The sequence below is a fragment of the Sinocyclocheilus grahami genome, unplaced genomic scaffold, assembly GCF_001515645.1.
Source record: "Sinocyclocheilus grahami isolate Dianchi unplaced genomic scaffold, SAMN03320097.WGS_v1.1 scaffold632.1, whole genome shotgun sequence".
NCBI lineage: Eukaryota > Metazoa > Chordata > Actinopteri > Cypriniformes > Cyprinidae > Sinocyclocheilus > Sinocyclocheilus grahami.
In genome coordinates, this window is record NW_015505811.1 from 154,078 (window position 1) to 166,723 (window position 12,646).

The following is a 12,646-nucleotide window of genomic DNA, read 5'->3' on the forward strand; positions in this document are numbered from 1 at the left end:
CCTCCTCCAGTCTGTGGGCTGGAGAATAGACTTGCTTGGGATTGTTTTGATGGGACGGTGGCGGAGCCATCTTGTTTTATATCCGTGCTAAGCCCGTATACCGAGCCAGAAGAAGCAGCCCTGGAATATGACACTACATTCCGACCCTAGCCAGCAGAAATAAACACATCCGAGTGTCGAAGCGTATTTCTGATCGACGGAGTACACGCAGAAAGCGGAATCGGCTGTTCGTTGCGATTTATTTCTCAACATCGGCGGCTGGTGCTTTAACTGCATTTTCTCTCGCACATTTTCTCCGGTGTAAGATACTATGAATGGAGGATAAATGTGGCCGAAGGCTGACAGCGGTGGTTTTGTGCTTCTCCTCTTCATTCTGACAGTAACAGATCCGTCACGGACAGGTAACGGTGTTGCTTTAATCAGCGCTTGTGTTTGCTGCAGTCTGGGCTGGTGAAGGCTTGCAGCTCTGCTTATTTTCGGTCATGAGGGGGATGAACAGGCGCTGAGCTGCATGCAGAGGCTCTTTCGCAGGCCGTCAGGGCCTTTAACTACCACTGTGTTATCATTTATTATTGTGCATTATGTCTGAAGTTTTACGCCTTTTTAGTGCATTCCATATGGCAAGCTGCATTAACATTTAATCCTGAAAGCTACGTAATATCTATTTATGTTACTAGATTTAAGCCTTTTATATTATATACCATGTGGCAAGCTGGTTAACATTTATTCCTTAACTGCATAATATATGTTTGTTATTCATTACTTATTTTTTCCTTTGCTTCGAGATATTATACCAATCTATTCCATTGTTACTTGTATCAAATTACAAATCTGTGGTGAACCCAATTATTTACTTTCAACTAGTTATAGCTGGTACCTGTTCCAGTTTTACAAGTCCTGGTACTTTATGGATATATGTCCCAGTGGTGCACAACAGAAGAAAAAAAATCCCATTACTTTTCTCAATAGGGAAATTTATTTTTAACAATATCTTAACCTTAACAAACCCACTGATTTGTTAACTGATGGAATATGCTTTTGTTCAAGCCATCAACCCACATTATTTCAACTTGTTTTTAAAATAAGTTTAACGGAGTAGAAAAACTACATTTTCCATGATACTGCAAAGAAATCTGCACCAATGAGAGAAACAATGGCGGCTAAAGAACTGCCTATATATATATATATATATATATCTCAGTATCTTTGTCAAAAGTTTTTGATTTATCCATTTGATTGTCATTTGCAATGCTTAAAGCTGTTAAGCTGTCTTGTAACGTTCTTTTTGCTTCAAATCAATTTTGTGATTCACCTTGTAGCTTGTTGGTTTGGTTCGTCATGGCTTATAAATAACAAAACTTTTTTTTTTAATTGCTATGGAAAAATTGAATGGGAAAAATACTTCTGGAACCAACACTGCTATACACACCATACAGCAGCCATTCTGACATATGATAAAAAAAAATTAGTAGAATAAGAAGCGTTATTAGTAACATTAGATACTAGGGTCTCAGAAATGGGTTCTAATATCTAATAAGGGTGTTTACACATCAACACTGCTATACACACCATACAGCAGCCATTCTGACATATGATAAAAAAAAATTAGTAGAATAAGAAGCGTTATTAGTAACATTAGCTACTAGGGTCTCAGAAATGGGTTCTAATATCTAATAAGGGTGTTTACACGATTTTTTTTTAAAAACTGAAAAGTTTTCCCTACGCGTACAGACCACAACCTTGTCGAAACAATCCCCATTTAGACAGATCCACAAAAACACCTAAAAATGCACGGAGTTTGTAACAGTATCATGTTCAAAAAAGGTGCACTTTGAAACCTGTTTTCAAAAGTTTGCATTTTCAGGCCCTCAAAACCATTGTAAAATATTTCAGGTTTTACTATCCAACATTGGGAAAACCTGGACCACACACACACATGGGCATAAGTAATTGATTAAATGTTTATTAAATGTAAAAAAAAATATATATATATATATATATTTACTAGTAATAATGATACTGTATATGTAATCAATAAATGATATATACATTATTTATTATATTTCATTATATTATTGTTTTTATTTAATATAATGTATAATATAAATGTAATTATTCCAAGAAATACATCATTTTATTCTTGTTTAATGAATTGTTAGTTTTGGTATGTTTTATTATTAATTTGATTGTTATTTTATACACATGTAAACGAATATAACTGAATTATATATATATATATATACTTTAATAAAATGTATAATATTAATGTAATAAATTATAATTGGATGTATTTTGTAATAATAATGCTTTCTTGAAGCAAGATATTATTTCACATTTTTAGGGCCTTTGCAAGATCACGTTTGAACAAAATAAATGCATTAGAGCTTTCTGGACACTTACATTGACTTTTGTTTGCAAATGTAGATGTATCTGTGCTATCTATTGTTATTTATACCCTGCTAACCAGGAGACAGATTGTCCCTTGAGCCTTTCAGAGATTAGGTAATGTTATATTGCTGAAGTCACTAAATCTGCCTCTCCCCCCGCAGGTCCACGGCTCGCTCTGGCCAGACTGTTGCCAGGTAAGCTGCGATCCTTGGAATTCTTACAAATGATCTTGAGCTTTACCAGCCACTTTGACCCTGTTTGAGTCTTATTTGGCTAAGCCTGACATTGACACTGATGTCCCTAGATGCCGTTGAATGGCTGTTAATCTAAATTCTGAGACTTTTCCTGTTGCGTAATAAATCATGTTCAATTCTAATCACAGGTAATGGGTGTCTCTGTTGCAGGTTGTCTCTTTCTAGATTAGTTTCACTCAGTGTATTGTCTGTGTTTCAGATCAGCGCTGCAGTCCTGGCCAGTTTACCTGCCGGAGCGGAAAAATGCAGTGCATCCCTCTGTCCTGGCAGTGCGATGGATGGACGGCCTGTGAGGACAAAAGCGATGAGATAGATTGCCCTAGTAAGTTTTCACACACACACACAGCCACATTCTTGTGCAATGCACTTTAAAAACACGCTCGTGCTTACGTCCACATGAGGAATGCTTTCATTTCCGCTTATTGGGTTTTGTCTTGTCATTTTGCCAGTGCTTGACACCCTGGATTTTGTGTGCTGTCGTTTCTGTGTCTTAACCCTGGAGTGAGACACGGTGCTCCGAGTCTGATTCCTGGATGGGATAACAGAAATTACAGAGCGGATTACTGAGCATGTGATCTGTGTCTCGTAGCTCCTTCAAGCACTGCTGATCAGAATCACACCCCGAGCACATGAATGCAAGAGAAAATAACCCACTGACGCTGAGGATTATTGGCTTTGTTTTGGTGGTGTTGCCAGATAAATGTAGACCTGTAGTCTGGGATATTTTAGGTTTTTTGAGGTGATGATGTGATTGTTTGAATCTTGCCGGTTTTTATCAACTGATTGATCTTCATATCTCTTCCTTTGATTTATGATGTGTTTAGCCGTCTTCAGTGACACTTTCAGTAGCAGGAGATAAAATAAGTCCATTTCGGCAAGGTGCCGTTTCATATTTCTTATACTTTGTCCAATGGGACTTATATGTTGAATGTGTGATATGTTGAATATTCACAATATATTTGTTCATAGGGAATTTGCTGGTGATAGACTTTTTTTTTATTGTTTATTACATGTTTATTTATTTATTTTTATAGTTTTTGTATTTTATTAGTTCTTGTTATTGTTGTGTGTTTTTTTTTACTGTATTTTAGCTCTTGCATTAAATGTTATGGAGCAATTTGCCAACACTGACTGTTTGTTAAAGATGCCATTTCTTCTGACTGAAAAAATATCACATTTTAAGCCATTTCAGAGCAAATGCATAAATATCAGGATTAAATATCATCAAAAGTCTAAAAAATAACTGCTGTCTGCTGAACTCTTGTCTAACCCCTGCCATGCTTACTGCAGTGTTAATCATTATTAGACAGAAAACACAGCAGGGTTACGTACTCATTTCATGCTTGTATTATTTGCACTGCTCTTTTCTGAAATCGTTGTAATCGAGTCGATGTTCTCAGGAGTTGTTGGCTCATTTCTTGGTTGGTCTACAATCTTCTTCATTTTTGGATTTAGTGCTCCTTCTCTTAGGAAATGAGGAAGGGGTTTAATAATTCTTAGAAACTCTGTTTTTATCTTAGCAGACCTGCTGCCACTCTGTTCCCCTTCCGTTTGCTGTGGATTAGTGTTTCACAGTCATGACTTTCTTAAAAGCACATTGTTTAACTTACAGAGCCACCAGAGATACTCAACTGCTTTTGGTTCAGGGCACAGATTTTACATCGGACATTAAGTGTGGACAAAGTACTAAAATGGTCTATCAAAACATTTTTTTATATATATATATATTTTTTTTAAATGTATAATTAGCTGTAATAAAATGTATTAATAACATTAATATTTTAATATTTAATTAATATAATTTATTATTAATAATTTTATTATATATATATATATAGCCATGAACTTCATAGGCCTAAAAAACATGACATACCAGTCTTTTAATAACACTTTTTTTTTTTAATAAAGAATTCAATTATTTTATTCGGCAAGGATGCATTAAATTGATCAAAAGTATCAGTAAAGTCATTTATAATGTTACAAAATATTTCTATTTTAAATAAAAATATATAAATGTATTATTAGTTAAAAAAATTTTTTTATAACATTTATTATTAATTTTAATACATATAATATAACCAAGAACTTTATAGACCCAAACAACATGATTTAAAAAAACATTTTTTTTAAAGAATTTGTAAGCTCAAAAAAACAAACACCTGTGAGTGCATAGTCTAGATCATATATTCCTTTAACTGTTGTAGTTTTGTTCATAGTTTTTGAGGATAAGGCCACTGAGTTCAAATCTTTCGGGACGGTTTTGTGAACTGGATCGACTGATTGGTTGAAAAGATGTTTTAATGACCTACCCTGTAGCATCTTATTGAATGTTATCCTTCCAGACAAATATAGATAATTTTCACAGATGATTTATGCTTCAGCCTAGTATATTTTGGCCTTATTCAAGAGAAACTGTTCTTGCATTCAAGCTGCATTCTGATATTCCTTGTTTCGCTCTCTTGCAGCAAGAAAGGAGGAGCGGTATCGTTACAGCAACGGTTTTGAGCCGGTGGAGGACGTCATGGGAGTCGCTCAGCCAGTGCGCTTCAACAGTAAGACCCTTCCTGATCTCCTTAAACACATGATGTGCTGTTTTTGCATTACTATGTCAACATTTCCCTTAGCAATCACATAAAAACAATACAAAAAACGAATCAAATAAATGTACAAAATCACATACACAAATAAGAGCTTAACCTGTGCAGCAGGTGGACACATTTTAATAATAATAATAATGAATTTTTTTATTGTTGTTTTTATTACACTAGAGATAGATCAGTATATTATATACACTACTGTTCAAATGTTTGGAATCAGTTCTTTTAAGAAATTAATACGTTTATTCGGCAAGGATGCATTAAATTGGTTGAAAGTTTCAAAAGATTTCAAAGAAATTCCATTTATTTGTTATTTTATTTTATGGTGACACTGAAGACTGGAGTAATGATGCTGAAAATTCAGCTTTGCATCACGACATTTAAAAATATATTAGAAAATAGATATTATAAATTGTAATAATATTTCACAAAAATACGATTTTTACTTTATTTTGTATTAAATAAATGCAGCCTTGGGGAACATAAGAGAACATAAAAGGGTGCCATTTATATATAAATATGAATATAATGGAACACCACTGTAGGGTGTTAGAAGTTATGTGGAAATTATGTTTTTTAAATAATGTAATTCCCGCTCCAAACACAGGGAAGTGTCCGAGCGGCTGGCACCACTATGAAAAAACAGCCAGCTGTTATAAAGTCTACCTGAGGAGCGAGAACTACTGGCAGGCGGTGGAAACCTGTCAGAAGGTCAACGGCTCCCTCGCGACGTTCGGCACCAATGAAGAGCTGCAGTTCATCCTCAAGATCGAGGTGGACTTCAACGAGAAAGTGTGCGAGCGAAAGGACCAGTGCAAGTGAGTTTTCTGAGGAAGAGATGAGGTTTTACAGTTTTAAGTTCTCAACGCTGTGGATGTTCTCTGTTGTTGCAGGTTCTGGGTGGGATATCAGTATGTGATTACCAACCAGAATCATTCGCTCGAGGGCCGTTGGGAAGTGGCATATAAAGGTTGGTTTTTATCTCAAATTATTTTAAGTAGGGATGTAACGATTCGCTCAGCTCCCGATTCGATTCACAATTTTTTTTTTAACAAAATGAGATTTAAGACAAATTATAAATTAAATGTGTCCTTTTATTATTGCTTGGACAAAATGCTGCACGTTTCTTTGTGAAACTGAAATATAACACTATGATAATATACTAATATAGCACTTCCATATTATTGCTCTTTTGTTGGTTTTGAGTGCTTCTATTGTCCTCATTTGTAAGTCGCTTTGGATAAAAGCATCTGCTAAATGACTAAATTTAAATATAATGTAAATGTAAATAACAAAGCTAAATTGACATTTTAAAACAAGCCCCAAATCAAATAAATAAGTAACACAAATAAAAGAAATCTCTTCATGTAAACAAACTAAGGCTTTGTCTGTGCTCTTCCCATTTAAAATTACCACTGCATTTTAATCATGATCCAAACAAAGATGCTGCATACATGCAACATGAGCAGGTTTTAATCTAAAGTAGATTGTATAATTTCGAAATTTGAAGCAAAAACAGAATGGTTTGACTTCAGTTTTGTGAAACTATACATAAAAAAATATATAGAAACCGAAACAGCAGACCAGCTGAATGAGACGCAGATGCACTCTCTGCCAGCAGGTGGCGCTTTAAGCGTTTCCTTGGTTTCCAACAGCGCTGCACTTATGAACTTTAATATGCGTTATACAGAGGCAAGATGAAAATGAAAAAATACCATCTAAACTTTTCTAAACGCAGTAAGTTCCCCTCAGACATGCATTCATATAAACTCCTACTCCTATTTGAATCGCGATTTGTTTAGCATCTCAACTGATTTGAATCGTCACATATTTGAATCGATTATCAACCGGCTCACGCTTAATCATTACATCCCTAATTTTAAGCAATACAGGGAACTGAAAAACTCACCCTCATCTCAAACAAAAATTATTTTGCCTCTTTTCATTGTAATGAAAGAGAATAAGGGCCAGAGCTGTTACACAGCACAATTACCAAAACAAAAAAAGTGGTCATTTAAGACTTGTGTGCAGTATTTCAAGTCTTATGAAGTCTTACCATAACTTAGTGTGAAGAACAGAATGAAATTTAAGTTGCTCTTCACAGAAAATGGTCCAGTAGGCTGTTAATTGTGAATCAGTGAGTTGAACTCAATAACCAAATCACTTTAATTTGTGAACGAATCATTCAGACTGGTTTTGTGAAATGAATCGGTTGATTCATTGGAAAGATCAAACATCACTATTTCTGCAATGTACTCTGATGATTTCAGCAAATAGTTTTCATCTGAATTTTTTATGATTTTATTTACTTTTCAAGTATTTATTAACATTTTAAATTAGCTTTCTTTATCTTTATTTTATATTTTAGTAATATATGTACTTCTGTAATTTTCATTAGTTTTTTATTATTCTGTTTAGCTTTGTTTTTATTTTACTTTCAGTCATTGTATAGTTGGCTTTTATTTTATATTTTCAGTTTTCATTTTAATTTAGTTTTATTTGGTTTAGTAATTTTGTCACTTTAAGTATTTTCTTTATTATTTTTATAAATAAGTATTAATATGTGCTTTAATTTATTATTTTAATTGTAGTCATTTTAATACTTTAAATTTAACTTACAGTTGCCAAAGCAACATTGATCATTTTCATTTAAGTTTAAGGTTAAATTTTAACGTACATGACATTTAATAGTTTTAGTTCTAAAAATAACAACGCTGATTTCAAATGACATTTGAGGGTGAGTAAACAATGACAGACTTTTCTTTTTTGGCTAAACTATTTCTTTAACTTTTGAAGAAAATCTTTATTTATTTTTTTTCGCATCCGTTAGCGTTTGGAACTGTTCCCAAAAATGGCGACTCTCATCCGTCTGTCTGTTCCTCACAGGATCCATGCAGGTGTTTTTGCCTCCGGAGGGTCTGGCTAATTTCGGCGAGGCGAACCCCACCCAGGATAATGTATTCTGTGCCCAGCTGCAGCGTTTTCAGATCAAGAGCATGAACGAGCGGGGCTTGCACAGCTGGCACGCCGAAAACTGCTACAAAAAATTCCCCTTCCTCTGCAAGAGAAGTACGTCCAGCAGCGTATTAACAGAAGGCCCTGTTTGCTAGCATTCTGTTAGTACTAATGTACTGATATCAATCTGACCGGTTTCTTCACCAGGACAAACGTGTGTGGACATCAACGACAACGTGGTGAACGAGGGCTATTATTTCACACCTAAAGGGGACGACCCGTGTCTGAGCTGCACGTGCCACGATGGAGAGCCGGAGATGTGTGTGGCCGCCTTGTGTGAGCGCCCGCAGGGCTGCCAGCATTTCCGCAAGAACCCTAAAGAGTGTTGCAAGTTCACCTGCTTGGATCCCGGTACATTCATGATCTCTCCAAATCACAGTGTGAACTGCATGCCAGTTGTGTGAGCTTGAATGTAATGCCTGTATTACAGTTGAAGGTTAGGGGACAGATCATTTATTATTTAGGTGTATTTAAATGAAGATGCATCTTTAAATGTGCACCATATGTGATTTTGCACCCATGTTTGTGGAGTGAAGTGCCCAAGTCGCACCACTACGTAGAGCTACTCTGCTTTCTCTTATTGTAAAGCTAGATTCTCTTGATATGTGTGGACTGGCAAACTACCATTATTTTAATAGACAGACAAAATTTACAAGAAGACATTTTTATATAAATTCTAGCATAAAATGTATTTGTTTTTTAGATTATTAATTGAACAGCACTTTTTACACACACACACACACACACACATACATACTGTACATACATACATACATGCATATATATATATATATATAGTTAGTGTTGTTTATATTTTATTAGCTATTAACTTTTTATTTTTTAATTAGAATTTTAATTCAAATTTGAGTCATTTTATGTAATTTTTATTAGTCGTTTTTTAAAAGCATTTCTATGTGCTTAATTTTTTTCAGGTTTAGTTTTAGTACTTCAGCATAAAGTTTTTTTTTATTAGATTTTTCATCTAATATTTATATTTTATTTTAATTTATCTATATTTCAATTACTTTTAAATAATTCTTATTTAAATAACTATATAATTCTTTTTTTGAATTTTTTTTTTATTAATATTATTTTCTTTTTACACACTGTGTACACAAAATTCACAAAAATCTGGTGCATTGTGACCAAATATCTGCTGGTGTATATGCGTATTACTCCTGCATATTGTTTGTTACTTTTTAAGATAAGTTCTAGGTAGTATTTACTGTTCAGTGTGCAGTCAGCAGTATACTTTCAATCACACACATTCCTAATGTCAGAGGTAAATCTCATTAGTGTTGTTTGTTTTCAGATGGTAGCAGTCTGTTTGACTCTATGGCCAGCGGTATGAGGCTCATCGTGAGCTGCATCTCGTCCTTCCTCATCCTCTCGCTATTGCTCTTCATGGTGCACAGACTGAGACAGCGCCGGAGGGAACGCATCGAAACCCTCATTGGAGGAAACCGTAAGGGCCTGTGTGATTAGCTGATTATATGCACATGGTAAAGTGCTGTTTTTCTGAATCATCGCCATCTTTCACAGTGCACCATTTTAATCTGGGGCGGAGGGTCCCTGGCTTTGATTATGGGCCGGATGTGTTCGGGACGGGCCTGACGCCTCTGCACCTCTCTGATGATGGTGAAGGTGGAGCTTTTCACTTCCAGGAGCCTCCACCCCCTTATGCTGCTTACAAATACCCAGATATCCACCACCCCGATGACCCTCCTCCTCCATATGAGGCCTCCATCAACCCAGACAGCATCCTCTACATGGACCTTGGTATGTTTTTACAAAGATTAACAACAGTAACACTGTGTTTTTAGGTCTTTTATATACATATGCAATTAATCATTTATCATCTTAAATGAATTTGTTTTATGGATCACACTCTAGAGCTCAGATCCAAAAACTAGTGAGCTGCTTATATAGACAACTTTATTATGTTTATTCTACATTCTAAGATACCCAATTATGGCCAAATTGTAAGGAATCATCGGATGTATCTTTTGCAAATAAAGCAAAACCAGAATGCATTTTGTGGTGTATCCCCCCAAAAATACTCGAGAGGAATATCATTTGCAAATATTATATTGCATTTAATACTGAAGTGTTGATTATTACCATTTTACACAATATTTGTGTATATGTGTGTTTTTTTTATGTATTAGAGAACAACATTAGCTTATATCAATGCTATAATCAAACTATTGGAATTAATTGTAAATCTCTTCAGCACTTGAATATTGCTCATTTGTGTGGCAAACTCATGGAAACTGAAAAAAAAATTGTTTATGTAATTTTAATTTTTAAAGAAAGTGTTTTAATATTTATAAATAGCTTTTTTTAATTAAAAAACATTTTGAAATGATCATTTCTGTTATGCATTTAATTGTTTTTGCAGTTATGCTCGGTTCTAAATTTAAGAAAATACAATTTCAGTATTATTAGTATTTATATAGTTTTATAGTTTTTATTAATATTTTGAATTAGCTTTTAATTTTTGTATTTTTATTTTAGTTTCAGTTTTAGTCCTTTTGATACGTGCTTTTTTATTTTTAAAATGTTTCTATTTGGCTCTTTTTATTTCAGTTTTATTAATTACATTTATTCATTTAGATTTTTCAGTTGTTAAATTGTATTTTTTTTTATGTAAATGTAAAAAAATTTTAATCAAACTTTTTAATAAATTCTACTTCTGTCTATTAAATGCAAAACTTTATTTTTCTTCACTTTTAGGTTTTCTAATTTTGGTACTTCAAATTAAAATATTGTATAATTTTACATTTGCTTGCATGCTTGCACTTTTCATCTAATACTTGTATTTCATTTTATTTTAGCTTTGTTTCAGTCAATGGAAATGTCGTTTTTAATAGTTGGTTTTAGTTAACAATATCAAACACTAGACAGCAGTGCAGCTCACTAGGTTTTGGATGACCCTTCGTTGACCTCCTGTTCTCTCTGCAGGACGGACCAGTGTTCCGCTGGCGACTGGTCTCATGAGTGGCGCGGTCGACTCTCTCCAGAGGGATTTCTCCGAGCCTGCGCTCCCCGCCCTGCCGCCGCCGCCCCTGGAGGAGCGCGAGGACTCCATCGACAGCAGCACCCTGCTGGTGTCTCCAGACACCCCCAGCGAATCAGAGAGCAGCATCACGCAAAGCTCCACCGCAGACTGCAGTGGCCCCTCGCTCAGCACCGTGGTGTAGGGCACATCATAGGATCATTGGGTACATGTCAAGACTTTACTAACTGAAGCTGTAGGACTCAAGGACGATTTCTTGTTTAGAGCAAAGACTTCAGACACGAATGAAAAGACACTTGTTTCGGGTTTTTATTCAGCGGTTTTTCAGCTTGAGCGTCACATGTGAAGAGGGCCAGTAAAGCACCTCTCTGTGAGGTTTACACTGACATGTGTCGATCACCACACTTTGAACGAATGAACAGACTTTTTAGGCCTTAGTGGTGTAATCAAGACGACCTGACGTTCTCTCACTGGAATCGTGTCCCGCACACCGACTCTTTCCTGGCACAAAGAAGCTATTTTTCCTTGACTCATTACTGCTCTGTCTAAACTGACCCTTGGGTGGTCGTCTCTACGGGAAGGATCCGTTTAGACGTGAGCGGTACCATGTTACTAGGAGTTCTGTGACGTCTGGTTTTTACATTTTCTGTCTGTCAGATCAGTAGCACAAACTCAAAAAATGAAGAAAAAAAAACATTTGATCCTTTTAGATGGAGGTACGAGTTTCAGCCTTTTTTAAGTGTCCTGCTGTGGCATGGTGATGCAAATCCATCGCCTTGTTTTTGGAAAAGAATGTCATCACCAGTTTAGAAGCTTGTGAGATTCTTTTGGGAGGTGAACTTTGTCGAAAAACGGATTTAGGTGTGATCAACATCACATTTGCTCAAGTCTCAAAGGGTGAATCTCATGAAAGCTGTGAAGAAATTACCCGTTTTTACCGAAAGAAAAAAAATAAGAGATTATATTTTGCATAGAAGCTTATTCAACCATGAATCATTACGTCAAAAATATTCAGTGGTCCACAATATTTCAAACACATCTCGTTTATTTCATGACTGTAATGCTGAAAAAAAAAGTAATTCAATTAAAAAAATAACGTACTTGTGCATATATATATATATATATATTAGGGGTGCGATTAGTGGATCGATTCTGCGATTTTTCCGAATGCGTCGCGATTCTCTCTGGAATAGATTCTGAGCTTAGTTTTTAACAGCAGATGGTGCTCTAATCTAGTTTTTAACCGCACACTTAAATGCTGATGAAGAAGAGCACTTGTGCATTCAGCTGAGTAATGTAAGTGGTTAAATGTACTTGCTTTTATGACACAAGATTAATGTAAACACAGCCCACTGTGAACATCCTTGTAATTC

General features: G+C 35.1%; 1 protein-coding gene across 2 annotated transcripts; it reads left to right on the forward strand.

Moving 5' to 3' along the window:
* LOC107558114 (integral membrane protein DGCR2/IDD-like) lies at positions 1–12,623 on the forward strand. 2 transcript variants are annotated; one of them, XM_016241727.1, is made up of 11 exons: positions 1–401; positions 2,550–2,582; positions 2,842–2,964; positions 5,108–5,194; positions 5,847–6,057; positions 6,133–6,209; positions 8,126–8,308; positions 8,402–8,605; positions 9,567–9,719; positions 9,797–10,033; positions 11,219–12,623. In XM_016241727.1, the coding sequence occupies exons 1-11, from the start codon at positions 326–328 to the stop codon at positions 11,455–11,457; spliced, it is 1,623 nt and encodes a 540-aa protein (XP_016097213.1). In that variant the 5' UTR covers positions 1–325; the 3' UTR covers positions 11,458–12,623. The 2 variants fall into 2 exon arrangements, with proteins under 2 accessions (XP_016097213.1, XP_016097214.1); XM_016241728.1 differs by lacking the exons at positions 1–401; positions 2,550–2,582; positions 2,842–2,964 and adding an exon at positions 1,721–1,725 and having other exon boundaries at positions 5,158–5,194.
* The last annotated feature ends 23 nt before the right edge of the window (positions 12,624–12,646 follow it).